This window comes from Lontra canadensis, unplaced genomic scaffold (assembly GCF_010015895.1).
Source record: "Lontra canadensis isolate GAN:19392208 unplaced genomic scaffold, GSC_riverotter_1.0 scaffold33, whole genome shotgun sequence".
In the NCBI taxonomy this organism is placed as follows: domain Eukaryota; kingdom Metazoa; phylum Chordata; class Mammalia; order Carnivora; family Mustelidae; genus Lontra; species Lontra canadensis.
The window spans coordinates 7336748-7356794 of record NW_022631027.1 but is presented as its reverse complement, the minus strand read 5'-3'; the positions used below and the strand labels follow the sequence as shown (position 1 = coordinate 7356794).

Sequence of the window (20047 nt, the reverse complement as noted above, 5' to 3'; positions counted from 1 at the left end):
TGTCAGACAGACCTGCCTGGCAAGCGCACTTCAGTGCACCCTCTGTATTCCCTGGTGTAAGTGAACATTTTAAGAGTCCACAGCAATACACACAACGGCCCCGAGAGCCAGGCCAGCGTTTCCCACCTTCCTCCTGCCGAGTCCAGGGTGCATTCCCGTCTAGAGCAAGAGATAAACTGCATATGAATACAGAAAAATGGGTCCAGCGTTCTTCGGCGGCTCCTGTAGCTGCCGAGTCTGGCGTGAGGGGAACCCTGACAGTTGCTCCTCATCCTCAGTGATCTTGCAGCAAATTCTCCTCAATCCCCGAGGTCCTGTGGCTTTTGTGGGAGGGTGGGTGCTCAGAGCCCCTCCTCCACCACCCTGCCTCCCTCCAGGTTTCCTGTGCTCAGAATCATGCAGACCTGCCGGACAGGGCCCCGCACCTGGGAAGTTTGGGGAGACAGGGTTGCAGAGAAACCCACCTTTTCTGGCCCAGGGCTTCTCCCCAGGCATTTGCCTCCCTGCTTTTCAAGGGGCCGAACCTGTAGAGGGCAGTCTTGGATATTTAGGAGTGGGCCCATCCAGGTTAATCTTCCTGGTTTCCTAGGACGCCAAGGGAAATGGATGTGGTAGTAGCATCGGTTTTACCCCCTAGCTTAGTAAAGCTGTTTTTGTTCATGAGAGTCTGATCACCAGGGGTTAGTGGAGCCAAAAAGCCAGGTGAGAGAGAGACCTTGCTGAGAGGGTAGAGTCTCATTGGTTGCTATGAGAGGTTAGCTGTTTTGACCTCCACGACTAGTGTTCATCCCTTGACTGATGCTCTGAGTGTGTCCCTGTGGGCAGGGATGAGCCAGCCCTTGCAGTCTTGGACCGGTGCCCTCTGGTGACAGCATGCTGCCCGCTGTAGGCAGGATCAGTGTCCACAGGACTGGTAGACCATGACCAAGAGCACCTCAGTGCACGGCACGCTTGATGCCTTGATTCTGGGCTGGCTGTGGGGAGGAGAATGGCAGAGTATTGGCAGCTTTGTTTTCCCAGTTGCCCTGAAACAGGTAAAAGCAAATACCTGGTGGGCACATCTTTTCCCCAACAGACTTTCCCCCCAGTGCTGGGTTAGAGAGAGGGGCGACCTCACTGGGAGCCTGATGTTCTAGTGAGGACGGTGGCTCTCTGGGGAGGGACTCTTGCACGCTTTCAGCCTCTCTCAACCCAAGGGTTGCTGCTGACAGGAAGCAGGGATGTGTGGGATATGGCTGGCAGGCAGCTCCTGTTTCCATGGTTACTAAATAGGGCAGGTTAGTATTAGGGCTGCCCAAGGAAAAAACGGCATTGAGCAGGGGCCTTCCTCCGGCCTGCTTTAAACCTCTTCCCAGATGGGGTGGGCAGCATTTGACCTGAAGGCATGGGAATCTCCCTAAGGGGTCTACCTGGCTGCCCTGCTCTGGTTTTTCTCCACAGGTGTGTCCCTTGGTACCGAGGAATAAGTCTTCCAGGAGGCCAGAGCGGGGGCGCTAAAGAGCACAGTTTCCCCAGAGTTGTGTGTGCTGCCAGCACCACTCCCTATCAGTCCCTGGGGCTGCACTAGAGATGCTGACCCCTGTCCGCGAAGGGCACGGTGTGTAGAAAATCCTGAATCCAAATTTGGTCTTAAATCACATGTACCAAATCATCAGAGAGTGACCCCCTGCCCCAGGTCTTCGCCTTTTCATGGGGCTGTGTGAGTTACAGGTTTAACTATAAGACATTTAAAAAAATCTCTCATTTGTGTTTCCATGTGATTACATACCAGGCTCTGCAATCACATGCTGGAATCCCTAGTCCTTTGTCCGTTCTCTGCTGAGTGACATGCTGTCCTAGTCTTCTGTTTCTTTGTAATTAGAAGAGAATAATCACTGACGGGAGAATGTGGGAGAATTGATCACTGTGGATGCAGATATTGAAAAACATAACAAGTCAGTGAAGGGCACTTTGCGAATTCATGTGGTTACCGTCTTTCGTTGCAACAACGATGCGTTATTTTAGTCTCCCTCCTTGGCCATTTCAGGAGAAATTTATTAATACCTTTGAGTGATGTTTCAGAAATTATTTTTGCTGTGGAGCAGAAAAATTAAAAAGTGACAAGGTGCCTGAGTGGCTCAGTCAGTTGAGCATTGGACTTTTGGTTTCGTCTTAGGTCATGATCTCAGGGTCATGAGATCAAGCTCCGCGTTGGGCTCTGCGCTCACTGGGGATTCTGCTTCTCTCCCTCTCCCTCTGCTCCTCCCTACCGCTCATGCGCAGGCTCACTCTCTTTCTCTCTCTCTCAAATCTGTTTTTAAAAAGTGCTTAGGAAACAGTTACCTAATAAGATTAGCCCCTTCTTTAATCCTGACAACCAATTCTTTGGGCATTTGGGGGACATTTCTTAGAGTAGACCGAGAACGCCTCAAGTGACAAGAACCATGATTCTACAGTGACCTGAGGGTCTTTTGTGTCGCTTTTTCCCTGGCCCCAGAGCACTTGATGACATAATTCTTGGTCATTTACAAGTCTGCATTATTTGCATATTTCTTTCAGGAGTGCACTCCATTCAGATTTTCTGAGGGGAGGGTATGAGGTCAAAAGCTTTGGCCAATCTCTCTGAATTTTTGTGTGGGATTTAAGGAGCTGCTCTCTTTCCTCATCCCACACTGGGGATGGCGCTTTTTTGTAGCCCCTTGGGGGAGTTTTTTAGGCCGACGGAGCACGTCTCCTGCCGGCGGGGATGAGCAGGTAAACACTGGGCGCCTTACCTGGTGGCTGTAGGCCTCAGGGATGAGTCATCCCTGTAGGTCATGGGCCCTCGCTGCTCATGAGGACTTACCTTTGAACCCTCTCTAATAGAAACCAGGGCAAACAGAGCAAACGCTTGCTCATGGATACAGTATATGGATCTTGGAGGACAGTATCGACCCACCAACTGGACCATCTCCAAGGGCCCTGTGACCTCTACCACCCTTGATGCTTGCTTCCAGGTTCTTGGGTGGACTTCCCTGGGGTGGAGCCCCCAGGACTGCGCATCTGGCCCCCAAAATCACAGAAGACAGGGACTGAGGGATCGCAGAGGAAGTCAGCTTCCCCTCCCCCATCACTGCTGTGGCGACAGACCCTCTGTGCCTCTGTCTCCACATCCTCTGTATTTATTAGGGCCGCCCCTCTGTCCCTTCAGGCCGTGTTCAGGCACAGAGGCTGTTCACAGGCATTGAACAAACAAGTCTCTATTTTTACAGGCCGACTTGACCTAGTCCAAAGGCCAAGGCCTCCTGAGGATTTGACACTAATCCTGTTGGATATTTCTCATACCTCCCTCATGCCTCATCTGGTGTTGTTCCTTTCTGGACTGAACGGGTTCTATTTCTTCCTCGTTACAAGTTTCTGCCTGTGTGAAGTTTTAGCAAGCTTCAGGACACATTCCAATTTTGAGTGGCCGAAGCCACAGAAAGGTAACATCTGAAACAGCAGGAGAGGGAGAGCTACAGGCAGGAACCTGGGTTTGATAAAAACCAGAATTGTTGAGCATCCACTCTGGCTGGAATGCAAAAAGAGAAGCAGTTCCCTAAAGGTCACAGGAGGTTCTTGGTGGGGGCAAGGGCCTCTTAGCCCAGGAGAATGGCTTGGCTGCGTGTGCCACCTGGTCCGAGCGCTGGATTGGGTTAGCCAGAGAGGACCACTGGCCGGAGTATTCGAAGTGAGGGAGGGAAGTGAGACAAAGAGTTGAGTCCGAAGAGGGTATACAGCCTGACCCCCAGCCTCCCAACAGACGGCTCGGCCAGGTGGGACGGCGTGGGGCGCCCAGGGTGTTTGCCGACAGACGTGCTAATTAAACACCAGAATACCGTATTACCCACGGCGATGGCTGTGCCAATGTTATCAGCTACAAACTGGCTGCCAGGAGCATTCTAATTAAAAATAAACAGTGCTGGGGTGGGCTGGGAGAGTGGGGACGGGGACCCTGTTCCTGTGTCTTCGGACTTCTAGGATTGGTCCAAAGGAGAAGTCACACCCCAATCACCTTTTAGGTCCTTTTCTCAAAGGAGCCTTTGTCTCATCACAAGGTGGTGTGATGTGTGCTTCCTTAACCCTTAGCTGCTGGGGTGACAAGCATACAGATCCCTACTCCGGGAGCCGATCGCCTGGTGCCCTGGCCCAGGGAAGGACAGGCTGTCTGCAGGGCTTAATGATTTCTGCCGGGTCTCTAGATTGAGGGGACAGCTAAAGCCCAAAGCTCTTCAAGGAGAGGTTAGAATTTCATCAGAAAGCGAGTCTGGTCACATGAGAATTTCTGGCACTGTGTGCATGGCAGGCTGGACACCAGCCTGCCAGAATTGAATGAGTGGATCGTATTGGCTTCAGCGGAGGGGAAAAGTCCCAGCCCGGCCTGTGAGCAGGAGCGAGCGGCTTGCTCCCCTGGCCGGCCGCTGGACCTCAGGCAGGAGCAGCAGGGCTGCCGTGGCAGGGCTGGGGCTCTGATGCCCAAGCCCCATTTCTTTCAGCCCTAAAGAAAAAGTGTGTGGTCCAGGGACTGGACACTGCAAGATGCCTAAGGAATGCAATGCCTTCCACGCCCTGTCGGCGGCCCTGTGCTGCTTCTATCACCGCCGGTCATTCCTTGGAGCCAAGGTAGGTGCAGCTTTGAGATAAGATGCGCTGGAGATTCTTTGGGGAGACCTGAAAGTGTTAGTCTTCCAAAAGGCCCCAGAAAAAGTTTGCAGCCTGCTGGCCGTGGAGCAGAGGCACTTTGTTTGGTGGGTAGATCTTGCTAAGCCCCCCATGATGGGCCTCCCTCCCCTGGAAACGGAACCCAGCTGCACAGAGAGGGGCTCCGAGTCTGTGTTTGGGGAAGAAGCTCTGTGTTTCAGGACACTTTCAGTCTCCTTGGGTGGAATTCTATACCAGAGTAACTCAGTAGGATGGACCTATTTTTCTTCTTTCTGTCTTTGCATCGCTCTCTATTCCCTTGTTTGCCGTGACTGCGAGCTGGCTGGGGCATTGAGTCAGTAGTGTCTAGAACCCACAGAAGCCACGAAATACCGCCTCTCCAATCTCAGCCAGGTTCCAAAACAATTTCAGCATTTGGAACTGTCTTGTCTTTATTGCTCTCATCTGGAACATTTGTTACAAGACACCAATGCCAAAGGTTTTGCGTAATAGGTCGGAACACTGTTTATTTTGATGAAAATCCTCAAAGAACCTCATTTGACTAATTCAAGACGAGACCTGTGTTCTGTGTTGCCTGCCTGGGACAACACTAAGAATGAAGATTAATACAGGCTCTCATTGATCCACAGGGTTTGTCTGCCTTGGAAAAAAATCGCGTCAGCCGTTAGCTTGACCACGGCCCTCCCTTATTTGTGGGAAATAGAAATCTGAAGTCTCATGACATTCTTCCCCCCCAGATGGTGGAGCTCTGTCTCCTGAGGGACTGACTGACTTCGTGCAATTGAAAGAGCTACAGCAGAGTTATGATGTTCTGCTTCCTTCTCAATAATGCTTAAAAGAACTCTCCAGAAAATGTAACAGGAAAACCTGTTAAAGGGAGAAAGAGCCCTTTGTAGAAAAACAGACACTGAGCGAGAAGAGGTTAGGTTTCTTCTGATTTTACTGCCCTGTTGGAGTGTTCAGAGAAGCTTTCTAACCATTTAGCAAAGTTCGTTTTTGTCTCTTTGTCAAGGAGTTTGGAGGGGGATGAGCAATTAATCATCAGTTAAAAGTGTTTCCTCCCTGACTGAAGAGCCCCTTTCTATCCTGGAGCCCAGTGGGGTGATATGAGGACCATGTGGTTTCTGGCCTAAATATGGATCATTCTAGCGTCGGGTAGATGAAGTCATGCCATTAATGGGGTTGTAAAGCTGTCAAAGATAGACCGGGAGGTCCCAAAGGGACCGTGTGCTTCCAGTTGGCAGTAGGATTTCACTCTAAGAGAAGTCCTTTCATAAGCCAACCTCAGCTAATTCAGAAAAGTGCAAGTCAGCATTGGTATGTGAGGAAACAGCCCCTAAATAAATGGGTCTGAGTGATGAGATTCTGTATGGATGCCCCATCCCTCTGCCATTACGTCCTTTAAGGCCTGCACAGAAAGACCACAGTGATATATGGGGTGCCGCCGTCCCTTAGCTTCTCCCTCCCTGGCCTCCCCCTGACCACTCTTGGGGGTTGACCGGCCATAGAAACACCTCCCTTCCACCCGGGGCTTCTCACCTCGCCCCCAGCTTGGTGCACCTTCTTAGCACAGAGAGAGGACCTGGCTTGCTCACTCACCAGAAACTGGTGCTTCCAGACCCAGTTTAGGGTCCCCCACCAAGCCTCGGGGTATGCTTCCCTGCCCTGTCTCATTCGTAGTTACCTGGGGAAGAAAGTCCTCCTGGGCCTCAGTCCCTGCCAGCGTCACCCCGGTGATCACACTGCATTGCTTTATTGACTCGGACTTTAATTAGGGGTTTCAGGCCTTGCCACTCATAATTAGCTTCCGCTGCAATTAGGGTTTCAGAATTAAATTGGGATTGATTGCCTGATAGCAAAGCGGAAACAAGGCTCCAGTTCGTGACCGTGTAGGCTGCTTCCCTTGGCATGAATTTCTCATACCAAAAATAACAGTCTGGTAGCCATGGTAACTTTCCATTTGGTCTAATCCATATTATCTCAGGAGAAACTAGAATGTTATTAATAGTGTTTGTTGTATGGGAAGAAAACTAAAAATGTAAAAGCTCCTTCATTACATAGACCAGTCACCCTGGCACTTAGAGGGAATAAAATCTTACTTGCAGAGATTTGCTGGAATTTAAAAAGTATTTAGGGGCTGGTGTGGACTTGCATACAAAGGTCCAAGGGGTTGGTGGCAAGAAGGGAGAGGAGAATTAAGGGTATGCAGACCTCGCTGGCCCCCAGGGAGCTGAGGCCAGAGATGAGATGTTTGGGCCATGTTGAGGGTCATGACTGTAACATCCTGGGTGAGAAAAGGAAGGGCTACTTTGCTTATGCCCAGTGGAAAAGAGTTTGGAGTGAAGATATTACTGATCCATAACATTCCCGGGGCACGTTCAAGTTCAAAAGACCCTGAACGTCGACTGTAGTAGCCCATCCAGGCGTGAGCACTCTTCGGCAGGGTGGGGACGGTAAATGACGGTGGAGGTGCGCCCCCCCCCCCTGCCCCCGGCTTTGAAGGACTTACTATAAGAGCATTGTGTCATGGTGTCATTCTGTTACATTTGCAGAAGTCTTTCCAGCTTCCTTGGGAGTTCCTTCACAAGGAATGCACGTGAGGTGTCTTACTGGAGTCTCAAAATGAGTGCTCCAAGTTGAGAGTTTACCCCTTCCCACAGAGGAGAAACGGGGGCTCAGAGAAACTACCTACCCAGAATCATTTAGTGGGGCACCAAGGGGTAGAAACCGGCTTCAACCCTCACCTGGCTTCAAGCCCAGTGTCCTTTCTACGATAGCACGTTAAGACCATTGACACCTAAAACGAGATGATACTGATGACTACTTCAGCGCAGTGTGGTTGGGGAAAAACAGTGCCTACCTCAGTTTTCAGGAGAGGCCTGGGGCAGGCGGGTGAGGGGGCTGTGTGGAACTGCTTTTTGGAGAATCAGTAATCCTCCTGCAGCCAGTGGTGGGACCACCTTTAAGTCCCTTGTGAACCCCAGAAGGAATTTGGTGAGAAGCACAATAAATAGATCCCATTTCTAGAACTGGCAGTAAGAACAAACCCCTTCTTCTTCTTGTCGCTGTGCCTCTGATTTTCTTGTCTGGGGACAGGGGGAAAGGAGCTGAATTTTGCCACTTTTACCGATGACTGCCCTGAGGGAAAGCAATGTGGTTTTAATCCAAGAGGTGGGAGTTACCTTGCAAGGACAGAATAGCCACGTTTCAGAAGGAGCCTCACCAGAGAGGTTGCAGTATGGAGTCTTGGCTGGCCAGCCGCTAAGTCCAGTGGCAGTGGTCTTGTCAATGAGAAGTCACAGCTAGAAGGCAATGGGTTTTAAGCACATGCTTTCCCACGTGTAGATTTGATCATCTTGGCGCTCTATAGTGGGAAGAGCTGAAATCGGGTTGTTGCTACTGTTGTGTTTTGCTTTCAGTCTTTTCCTTTGCCCCCACAAAAAGGATTTGGAGTCTCTCCGATTACACATTACGGCCCAAGGTGTCCCATCTGCCCATCCCTCGAGGGTTGTATTCCTGGAACTTGTTTTCTTTAGAAACTGCCTTCCTGTGTGAATGTGGCAGAGCTGCGGTTCCATTTGCCTTCCCGGTGGCCAGTCCCTTGGTCTGTTTGCTACTGTGACAGCTTGGGTCCTAGTCCTCTGTCCTGGTGTTGATGATGGCCTGAGTTGCCATGGTCAGTGGGGTAGATGCACCATCAGCACGAGCTGTGCAAGGTGGAAAAGGCCAGTCGGAAGATATATTTTCAAAGTGACTCAGCTTCTCCTCTTGGAGGCTGCTAGTTGCTCATTTATCTTTCCTGCCCACCCCCCCCCCCAAAAAAAAAGCCTAGCACAGCTTTTTTTTTTTAAAGAGACCTAAATGCATTCCATTGGCATCTGGGAGCTTGGGGGATCTGGTTTCAGCATCAGGGAAAGGGAGGACATGTCTGATGGTGTCTGGGTCCCAGCATCCCCTCTCCACAGACCCCGGAGCTTGGATCCCAGCCCAGGCCTTGTTTTTGTTGGAGAGACGTGGGTGGGAAGCAGAAATGAGACTGGGATCCTGGGAAAATTCTGTTAGTGGGTTTATCACCTCCAGGACCACAGAGAACAGGGCCTGTGCCAAACATCGGGGGGCGGGGGATGCTGGAGGGTCAGAGTGCTCAGGCCACAGAGATCTCCCTGCTCTGTACCACGTGGAGGACCCAGGGCCCTGTCCCTGGCTTTAAAGATGTCAGAGACAGCTCTGGGGTCTTTTAGCTGATGTATATCTGGGGTGTCTCCAGGCCAGCAGAGGAAACAAGGGCTGCCCTAGTTGGGGACAGGAGGGGAGGGGTGGGCTCCTTATGGGTTTGGACTGCAGCACCTCCGTCCTCATCTGGGTCTCCACTGCATGTCCACAGCCCCAGGGGCTACTGTTGGAATCTGGCTCTGGCCACGAGAATGTCACAGCTCTTATTTTGCAAGCTCATAAAAGAGCTACTATCAGTCTTTTAGTTTGTATAGAGGACAGCTCTCCTCGGTGTCCCCTCTGAAACACGTGTGCTGTTACAAAAGCAGTTTGCACAAAGAACCAAGAAGATAGAGTCCCGGAATTTGAGAGACCCGGGAGCCCCCCCTCCCCTGCTTACAGTTCATCAGCTCCTCTCTTGCCCTCTGCGCCCAGGGTGTGCGCCGCCCAGGGTGTGCACCGAGGGGCTGCTGGGCGCTGGGGAGACAATGCAAGCTCCCACGGAGGGAGCAGTTCCGTGGCCGCTGGGGAGATGGGCATGCAAGTGGCTCTCTCCGCCGTGCCCAGTAGGCTCCGGGCAAGCAGAACCCCCCCAGGGGGTGTGAGACCACGCACCAAGGCATTAATCCGGCCCTGGGTCAGCGAACTCCGTGGTGGAGATAACACTGAGCGGCTGCTAAAGGGGCAGTAGGTGGAAGAGAGAGAGAGAGAGAGAGAGAGCGAGCGTGAGGGAGCCTCAGGCACTGGACCTCAGGCACAGCCGAAGCAGAAGGAGAGATGGTGGTGAATGGATAGTGCAGGACTGGGGGCCAGTGAACAGTATGGATGGGGAGCATGGAAGGTCGGGGCCTTGGTCCCTCTGTGGGCAGCCTGAGCTTGAGGAGCATAACCAGCGTCTCCCCCAACTCTTGCCTGTGTCCTTAAAACCTCCTGTCAGCTCGGCTGGTCCCTGCTCAGCTCAGGCTGGTCTGCCTCCCTCCACCTTCTCTTTAGGCCCTTTCCAAACGCTCCGATATTGTTTCTTCACAGCAGCAGTTAAGACCATCAGGCACCGCATTTCCGTCCCCATCCCTGCCTCCACAAGCCACAGCTCTATCCAGATCTAGATCCTCGCTTCCTCTGAGGATGAAGTGTCCCTCTCCCTAACCCAGGCTGGCCCGGCCACCTGTGCCCATGACCACCCCCTCCTCAAAGACGCCTCTCCATTAGTCTCTCCTCGGGGACCTTCAGTCTGTCCTCCTCCACTGCTTGCCTCTTAGTTTGTAAACATGCTTCAGACTTTCTCAGCCTAAAAATACCACTGATTTCCATGTCTTCCTTTCCTGGTCCCTATCTTCCTCCACCCAAAAACTGATGAACAGTCTCTGCTTCCTCACTTCCCAATGGCCACTCACCCTCCTTCACCCCACCAGCAGCCTTGCCGAGTCCTGTGGCTGCCATCCAATTCTGATTTTGTTGGAATTCTTCTGCACTTGGGATTATTGGCTCTTCCTTCCTGGAAGTCTGTTCTCTCACCGGCTAGGACGCTACACTCTACTTATTCCCCTGGATCATTCCTGAGCACTCCCACCCTATTGCTAAGGACTAACTCTCCAAAATTCATGTTGAAATCCTAACCTTGAGTGTGATGTATTAGGAGGTGGTAGATGGAGCCCTTATGAATGGGATTAGTGGTCTTCGAAAGAGACCCCAGGCAGCTCTCCTGCCCCTTCTGCTAGGTGAGGATGCAGTGAGAAGAAGGCTGTCTACACACCCAATCTGCTAGCACCTTGATCTCAGACTTGCCTCCAGAACTGTGAGGAATATATGTTTGTGGCTTCAGCTGCTCGGTGTATGGTATTTTTCTTACAGATGTTCCAATAGACTAAGACACTATCTTCAGTTTCTCTTAAAAGCTAGCATCCCCTAGCCCTCTTCTGATATGTCCTAAACCCCCCCTCTCTTAGGTGGCAGGTGAGACAGTTTCCCCCTCCTTCCAAGGATTCCCCAGCTCGCGCTGAGTCCAGCCCTTCTCCACACAGCACCTGGACCCCATGGCCTGGTGAGCCACCCCCACAAGCACCTCAGGCTACGCAGCCTCTTCCACAAACCCGCTCCCTATGTGCTTCTGTGTTGGGAGTTGGTGGCTCAACATTGCCCAGGAGCCCCCATGCCTCTTCCCCCCACCTCGTCCTTATTCCTTATTTTCATATCTCATCAGTCATGCCTTAGGATTTTACTCCTAAACATTTCTGTCATCTGTCTCTTCCTTCCTGACTCTACCACCCGTACTGTGCTAATGCAGGCCTCTTGACATCTCTTGGTCGAAATTCTGTAGTAGCCTCCTAACTGGTCCTCCTGCCCTGAATCTTCACAGGGAAATATTTCACCTTTATGTTTGACATTTCTGGACATGGGGAACATACTGTACCCTTGAGACAGTTCACTCCCCCACACAAACAACTGTCCAAGTCTGCACCACTGCAGTGTCCGCCTTATTCTGCAGCTAAGTGGGCATGATAGCCCTTCAGACGCATTTCTTCCCTTGCATTCTTGTGAACACGTCTATTTTGAGACCATTTTGGCTGGTATGAGTGAACACCTAGAAATAAAACTCTGTGTGTTTGTGCGTGTGCGTGTGTTGGGGGGTGATTCTAGATTAGTTTCCCTAGGGACTTAAACCAAGGATATTTGACCATCCTCTTGGGATGGCGACAGCCCAAGCCTTGAGCTATTTCCACACAGCCCTCATGTTTCTTTTAAGTCTGTTCTGTATCGACTAAACATTTCCAGTTCTTTATATACTTTGGGAGACTTGGATTCTAGTTTTTAGTCAATCCTTATTCTGTAAGTCTGAGCAAATCATGAAAATTCAGGCCTTGGTGATGTTTTCTCTTGGGAGATATAACTCTTCTCACTACCTGTTTGACTCCAGGGATGTTGTATAGATTCATGAGCTCTTGAGTTGTTTTAGGTGCCTTGGTTCTCTGAAATTCAGCTGCTGTTTTCCCGTTTCTGCCATGACCTCTAGCATGGTGATTGTGGTTTTCAAAAGCTTGTTAGATGAGATACGTGGGCGTCAAGTGCTTTGAGCTCCTCTGGGAGAAATATACCTTTAAAGTGATGTGTGAGTTGTATGTTGGAAGTGGTGGAGATGATACTTGGCCAAAACCCATCTTGTGATGAATCACTTGGTTTTACTGAGAACCTACTTTGTATCTGTCCCTGACAATATGGTGTGCTTTATCCTGAAGCAGATGTCTGAGACAGTTGTTAGTCACGGTATACTTAGGGAGAGGTAAATTTAGAAATTCATTTTTTCTACACCCCATGCTGGAAAGGTTTCTGAATATTTGGATTTTCCTCTGTGTGCTTGGCATTTCTCTCTTTTCTTTTTTTCCTGGGTTTTGTTTGTTTGTTTGTTTGTTTGTTTTAGATTTTATTTATTTATTTGACAGAGAGAAACACAGCGAGAGAGGAAACACAAGCAAGGAGAGTGGAAGAGGGAGAAGCAGGCTTCCTACCAAGCAGGAAGACCAGTGTGGGGTTTGATCCCAGGACCCTGGGATCATGACCTAAGCCAAAGGCAGATGCTTAACGACTGAGCCACCCATTTTTCATTTTCATTTTTTCCAATTACATGTCCTAGTGTCTTTCAACCATGATACATTTTGCTTATTCAGTAGTGCCTCATTCATTCAAGGTGAATTAAGAGAAGGATGATACAGTTGATCCTGAACAATCCCTCCATGGAAAGTTCATGTATAAATTAACCACTAAGAGCCCACTGGAGGCCTAACATAAATAGTCAGTTACTGCCTATTCTGTATGTGTCATGTGTTGTACACTGCATCCTTATAATAAAGGAAGCTGCAGAAAAGAAAATATTATGAAGAAAATCATGAGAAAGAGAAAATGCATTTACAGTGATGTGCTGTATTTACCCAAAAGGCTCTACATGTAAGTGGACCTATGCTGTTCTCACCTGGGTTGATCAAGCATCAGCTATATTTGAATTGAGTTGATTTTGATGTTCTCTGTTCTCCTGAAGAGCAAACAGGGCATCTGTTTTGGAGAGCAGCTATGTTTCCCCCAAATCACTCATAGTTTGGATCGAGATGCATTCACAAGGCCGAATGAGCAGCGGGAAGGATTTCTGGCTTGCACCTCCTTGCATTCTGACCTTCGGCCCGCTGGCCTCCAAACCCTCCCCCTGGGGTGGTCTCTGTCTCTCCTTTCCCCACAGATGCTAACTAACAAAGGACTACTCTTACTGAACAGAATCTCACCGCCAGACCCAGTAATTAATATTCCACTTCATTGTCTCCTTTAGCCTGTGTGCCGACCGGGTGAGGGATGTATCCTCGGAAGCCGAGGACACGGTTAAAGGGAGGAAAGCAGTAGACACGGGGGTGTCCTAGGTCAGCTGGTATTCAGCTTTTATTCAAAATCTTTTATTTCACAGACTCACTAAGTGATTAAGTGCCAGCAGTGACCTTCAGCCCTCATCCTAAGCGCGGCAATCTGACTTCTCACTGGAAGGAATCTGAAAATGGGGCTGCCTCATGGGGATGATTTGGCTGTTGCTGGCCCCTCCGCGGGCCTGCTCCAGGAAGTCCCCATCTGAATCAGATCAAGCGGGGAAGGTACCCGCCCCAGCTTCCAGCAGGGCAAGATGCTAACAAATGACTGTTGAAAATCTCACTGTGGGGACGCCTGGGTGGCTCAGTTGGTTGAGCAGCTGCCTTCGGCTCAGGTCATGATCCCAGGGTCCTGGGATCGAGTCTCGCATCGGGCTCCTTGCTCGGCGGGGAGCCTGCTTCTCCCTCTGCCTCTGCCTGCCACTCCGTCTGCCTGTGCTCCCACGCGCTCTCTCTCTCTCTCTCTCTCTAACAAATAAATAAATAAAATCTTAAAAAAAAAAAAAAAAGAAAATCTCACTGTGTTTCAGCTTATCTTTCGCCAGGGAAAGGTGAGACAAGGCACCCCCCGCTCCCCCGCCCTGGGCCTTGGAGCTGAGCACTGAGTCCCTGTGCTCACTTTGTCGAGAGGGTAAGAACATTATGGGCAGAGCCACCGGGACAGGCGGTGGCGGGGGGAGAAGGAGATCTTTCGGTGTAAGGAGCATGTGGAGCAATTTCCCGCCCGTGGGGAAAACTGTTTCGAGGGAGCGTGGCCGCATCGGTTGGCGTTGGGCGTGCTCCGTGCTGTCCAACTTCACATTCCTCCTACAGGTGTTGGACTCATCAGTCTCTTGTGAAAAATAATTTTCAGTCCCTTGGTGTTCCATCAGAATAAAACGAAGCATCAAAAGCAGTAACATCGTGATCCTACAGGACGGAAGGGCATGGAGACCTTGCCTAGAGAATGACGGGGGATAAAAGGCAACAGGGGTTGAACATCTGGGGAACTACGGACACCTAATGGGGAGCCTAATGGAATGAGTTAAGCCTGGGGGGGGATTAAGGTACTTCTTTTTTTTTTTTTAAAGTTTTATTTATTTGAAACAGAGAGAAAGATCACAAGTAGGCAGAGAGGCGGGGGGGGGGGGGAAGCAGGCTCCCTGCTGAGCAGAGAGCCCGATGTGGGGCTTGATCCCAGGACCCTGAGATCATGACCTGAGCCGAAGGCAGGGGCTTAACCCACTGAACCACCCAGGCGTCCAGATCAAGTTACTTCTGCCCTGAGGGGGTGCACCCTGTTTAGACTCCAACCTGCACAATTTAAAATGAAACTAGTCTTTTTCATACACACACATGGAAAGCAGAATTTTAATGGAAATTTCTCAGAACCTTGATAACGAGTTCCACAGATGTTCTCTTCATATTTCCTATTCATGGTTTATGAGCCTCTTTTGTTAAGTGTTTGATAAGGTTTGATAATGAGTAAAAAGGAAATCTCTTGGATTTGGGCTCTCCAGTGGGTTTGATGGCAGTTTCCTGTCTGTGCTAGGGTCTGACAGCCCCCATATCATCGTTTGTGTGTGAAATGAAAAATCCCATGTGATAGGAAAATGAAGCATCTTAATTTAACAGCAAATTGCAAATCTGTTTTTAATGGCACTGGAGCAAGAATCTGGTGTTAAGTGTGATAAATTATACAGGTTTAATTATAAAATGGTAAAATGGCATCAAAAGCCATCTGCAGAATCTTTTCTGAAGATGAGATTCTTTCTAGGATTTAGAAAGGAGAAATTTATGTCATCAGGGTACTTACACACCAACATCGAATTAACTGAAGTGTTTCAGAGTGCTGAAACTTTCTGAGATTTTATGAGATGTCTTCGCCACTGATTCCTTTCTCACAAGGGGCCAGACACCCTCGCTGACCTCAGATAAGATAGAGAACTCCGAGAACTTCAGCAAAACTGCTACCGCCGTACATTCTCTTCAGATGTCTGTCCCCTCAAAGAGACGGTAACCTGTCAGGCCAGAGTCATTTTTACCCATGCCCGCGTCTCCCGTCAGATCTAGTCCAGGAGACCAAGTGGCACAGCGGGCACTTGGTCTCAGAGTCTAATCTCGGGCACGGTGTTCCAGTGGCTAGCAAGCTCTTGATTTAAAACTGACCTCCTGATTGTTTCTGCAGAACTGTGGCCAAGAAGGTGAAGTAATCAGAGGCACGGTGTTCCCATGACTATCAAGCTCTTGATTTAAAATTGACCTCCTGACCATTTCTGGGACACTCTAGCCAAGAGGGTTAGGAAGCTGCCCATGAAGACTATTTCATTGAGCTTTAGTGTAAGGATTGAAAGGCACAGGCTCAGGGGAAGGGGCCCCAGTGAGACCGGAGGTCCCCATTTGTCAACAGCCCAATACTTAAAAGGTGGGGGACATGCTCAGAGAGTCTCTGCCTTCTAGCCCAGAGAGCACCTGTGCATGAATTCAAATAAGGTACCTTTCCTCAGGATACGTGCTATCTGCCAGGCAGCCGTTGTAATCAATATGGAAATTTTCTGTGGCTGCATATGAGGGGCACTCTTGAGATGTGCTGCACGTGTCCTGGAGCCGAGGGCCAGGCCATCACGTGCCCATGCACTGGACCGGACCAGACTGAAATGCCCAATTGCCCATGCCACCATTTGCTTTTGTCTACCAAATGGGATATTTAAAATCTAAATTTGATTCCCCCCTATCCCGTCTTTGGGCTTTTGTTTACAAAGTTAATTGTGTACTTAACTAAAGCTTTTGGCTTTAATTATAGTTATTAGCACGGAAATGCTATTCATCTAGCCTAGCACCCAGTGGGAGAGCTGCACCACTTGGGAGTATAATAAAATATTTTTAGGCAAGCCATAAAGAAAGTGAGTGTTGATAAAAGGTGACACAGAACCCGGTATACAAAGGGTTTCATATCAAGGCTTGAAGATTGGCACAAATGGTACCTTCCTTCCTTCCTTCCATTCTGCCTCCAGTGAAAACATCTGAGGGATCCTGCTCAGAGTTACTGGGCCTAAAGCTTGGGGAGAACTGGGTCTTTATTGTTGGCCAGTGGGCAGGATTAAGAGTGGCAGGAGTAATTGGGATTTATTCGTCATTTGGGTTCATGATCAATTTCTGCAGGTTTTCTTTTCTTTTCTTTTCTTTTCTTTTAAGATTTTTATTTATTTGACAGAGAGATCACAAGTAGGCAGAGAGGTGGGGGGAAGCAGGCTCCCCACTGAGCAGAGAGCCTGATGTGGGGCTCAATCCCAGGACCCTGAGATCATGACCTGAGCCGAAGGCAGAGGCTTAACCCACTGAGCCACCCAGGTGCCCCAATTTCTGCAGGTGTTCATCGGTAAAGAGGTACCACCTGGATCTTCTAAAGAGCCCTTGATAGACTTTGGAATTTGATTATAAACTAGGCCACTGCTTGAAGATGAGCACAGGGCAGGTCCTCACAGGGACCCGATTTCTGACATGACCAAAGGATGTCGGTTTTAGGCGGATGGACTTGCAGGACGGCCCTGCATGTGGCAGCCTCTGTGAGGCTTCGGAATGCTCTGTGTTCTGCGGCGGTGTGTGCTGTTTTGAGAGCAGGAACCCAGTCCCTTAGTCTGTTCGTGCTTATTTCGGGACTGCAGTGACACAGGCTCCCAGGCATCACAGGCTGGATGGATTGAGATAAGGGTCTGCCCCCTTTGAACTCCTGAGTTAACTTGAGCCACCTGGTGGCCGCTCTGGGCACGTCCCTGAGGGGTTTCCCAGCAGCACACAGGAGGATGCGGGCTTCGCTCAGAAAATAGACCAATTTTGTGCTATGATCTGCGACACCAGGCACACTTACAGTGTTGTTTGTGATCACAATTTCTGGATTCGATTTCTAGAAAAATGTGACCTGCATGGTTGTTTGGTGCTACTTGATGAGAGTCCCAGGCTGTTGTTGACTGCTCCCTCAGTGGAATAACCTGCTCAGGGCCGAAGAAAGGAAGCTTTTGTTTGAGAGCCGGTAGCTTCAGGGTTCTTTGGCCCCTCACTCTTGACTGGGATAGAATAGCCCAGAAACAGGCCTCTCTCCTCATTCTCTCTCTTCCCTTACCTCTTGTCATGCACAGATACCCTTCTTCCTTTTCTTTTTTTTTTTTAAGACTTTTTTTAATGCCAGTTAATCTCTAAAACCTTCTGATGGATTTTACAAGTCCTTGAAAAATTCTTCAGTGAAATAACTTTCCATTCTTGTGGCTACGAGTCTTCTTGGAAAGGGCTTTCAGATTCTGCATTGTCTCAAGTCCGCACACACCAGGCTGGGTGTCGATGCCCTATGTTTCCTGTTCCTTAGGTCAGGTAGTCCCGGGGAGTGAGAGCTCTTCCCCTCTTGGTGTATACAGAAACTAGTTCAGCAAAGTCTAGAAAGGTGGCCAGGGTCAGGGTCACCTGTTCTTGACTAGCCTCCAAACTGGATTTTTCTCCCCACCCAGGGTCAGGAAGCTTGGCTCCAGTCAGTAAGTGTTTACCAGGCACCTGCTGTGTGCCAAGCACAAAGCTAGGCTCTGGGAGCCAAAGGCAAATATGGTCTGGCCTCTGTCCTCAAAGAGCTTATGTCCGGTAGACCACCACATTTCCTCACTGGCTAGCTGTCCTTAGTGGATTAGAGAATAGATGGGCCTACTTAGGCCTTTAAGGCTCCTGCCTGCCTTATCTGGCCTCCCCTCTGTCCTCTCCCCATTCCCCAACGTAGGCTCTTGCCAGGCAGTTGAAGCCTCTGCAGGGGTGACCCTCTGACTCATGGATCCGCACCACATGATGGCAGCACCCTGGCCCATCTCCCCCACTTGTCAAGTCTCTGCCGGTTACTTTGGGGGAATCCCTAAGGGATCCTCACATAGGCATCCATAGCCCTCCTGTGATCCAGGTCTTCCAGCAGATTCAGACCTGGATCCCAGTATGCGGTGTCAGTGTATGGCAAAGGGGGTTGTTCACTTCACTGGGGTTAAAAGGAAGGCGTTCAGAGTCAGGGGTCTGGGAGGACAGGGCAGGATAGGGGTCTGTATCCCCCATGAGCCAGGTCTGAGCCCTGGGAGAATCATCAGGTTCTTGTGGGGGCGCTGGGAGAGTCTCTGGATCTCATGTCAGCCCTCACTGGGGCACCTCTTAACTTAACATCGCCGAGCCAGAGTGCTATGATAAGTGTGTGATCTCATTGGTGGCTGAGTGTAGGAGCAGAGATGGAGGTAGGAAGGTTGTTACCAGGCTGCTACAGAAGTTCAGGGAGAACAGAACAGGGTAACCTCGGTGGGGATTAGAATGCATGTTGGTAAGCAGTAGAATCAGGAAGTTCTGTGTTGGTGGAAGCCAGTTCCGAGGGTTCTGGCTTGGGTAATGAGGACAGAGGAGGTGCTGGTGACCAGGAAAGGGGGAGAAGGGCAGGCTTTGCAGAGATGAGTTCCATTTATTTATATCGACATCCAAGTTCTGGAGTGGATTCTGGTCAGTATCCCAACACCCACCCTGAGGGCTGGGGATGGAGATTTGGCTATCATCAGCACATTTCAGAAGTCTCAGACTGGCTCTGTGCCCCGGGTTGAGCCCAGCCCCTCTGCCCACTGCAGCCAGATTGATCTGTCTAAAAGCATCTTTTTTTGTACCTGTTGCCTATTGAAAATCTAGGCAGAGGTTTTCGGTGACTCACTATCTGGAGCGTGAAGGTCTGACCTCTCAGCCTCCAGTGTCCAACTCCCCTCGGTCCGATCCCTGCCTTCTGAATGAGGATGTCTTTGGCACAGGTGACAGGAGTCCAGAGCAAAGTAGCTTAGGTCACAAGAGGAGTTTGCTGGGGAAGGAATCAGCTGGGGCTTTAGGGATGTGCATGCCCCTGGGACACCTTCCCTTTCTCGATCCTCTTCTCTTTGCTCGCTGATTTCTTCCTTCACCCAGTCTGCTCCACATGGTGGGTCAGTGCGAGGTGCAGCAACTGTGTGCTTCTATTCCCTTGATGCACCCTCCACCGGTGTGGGGCCACAGCAACTTTTCTCATTTTGACAGGGGAAAACTGAAGGCCAGTGAGGGGGAGTAACTTGCCCAGGCTCCAGAGCAGAAGGGCAGGGATAAGATCCAGGCGGTGGTGTGTCTCCAGAGCTCAGGGCTGAGTTTAAACTGTTTCTCTGCATGTGGTCTTCCGAGAGCACTGTGCCCTCCTGAGAGCAGGGCCCAGGGTGTCATCCCCTCTTGGCAAATAACTTGGCAAAGTGCTTGGCCCTGATTGTCACTGGCCAGGAAGTGGTGCCGTCTCAGACTTTCCCTTTCTACCTTCAGCCCCTGGGCCTGGGGACAGGATCTTTCCTGGTGATTTGCACAATTTAAAATTCTATGGGAACTGGGAAGCTTTTCTTAGAGGCAGGAACAGAGTAAAATAAATATTAATTATAATGCAGATGACATCTTTTTCCAGTCAGCTCTGAGGTCTCCTACATACAAATGAGTATGTTGCCTTCTCTGGGGCTTTCCCACAGCTTACAGTGTGCACACCCTCCCTCTGTCCCCCAACTCAGGAGCGCAGACCTCCTCCTCGAGGCTGTTGGGTCCTATTGTTACATCTGATTTGAAATGCACGCTCTAATGTCAGGCAGGCCTTGTGAGAGGAGACCCTGCGCTCCATTCCTCCTGGGCCGGAGCAGCTTTTTCTTTCTGGGAGAGCTGTTGAAATGCGGGTTTCTGTGTCAATCAAAGTTCGCAGCACGTTTGTGGAACTGGCTCCGTACGTCCAGAAAGTGTTTTCT

The 20047-nt window shown here is 50.1% G+C and overlaps 1 protein-coding gene across 4 annotated transcripts in view; it reads left to right on the top strand.

Moving 5' to 3' along the window:
• The window catches only part of BCAR3 (BCAR3 adaptor protein, NSP family member), a 110069-nt gene that overhangs the window by 54819 nt on the left and 35203 nt on the right, over window positions 1–20047 (top strand). Inside the window, exon 1 of one of the 4 annotated variants that reach the window (XM_032867165.1) lies at window positions 4454–4620. The exons of the other annotated variants lie outside the window; for them this stretch is intronic. Coding sequence (XP_032723056.1) covers window positions 4537–4620 — 84 coding nt within the window. The 5' untranslated portion in view covers window positions 4454–4536. Of the gene's footprint in view, window positions 1–4453; window positions 4621–20047 lie in introns of those variants that run through there. 4 annotated transcript variants of the gene reach the window in all.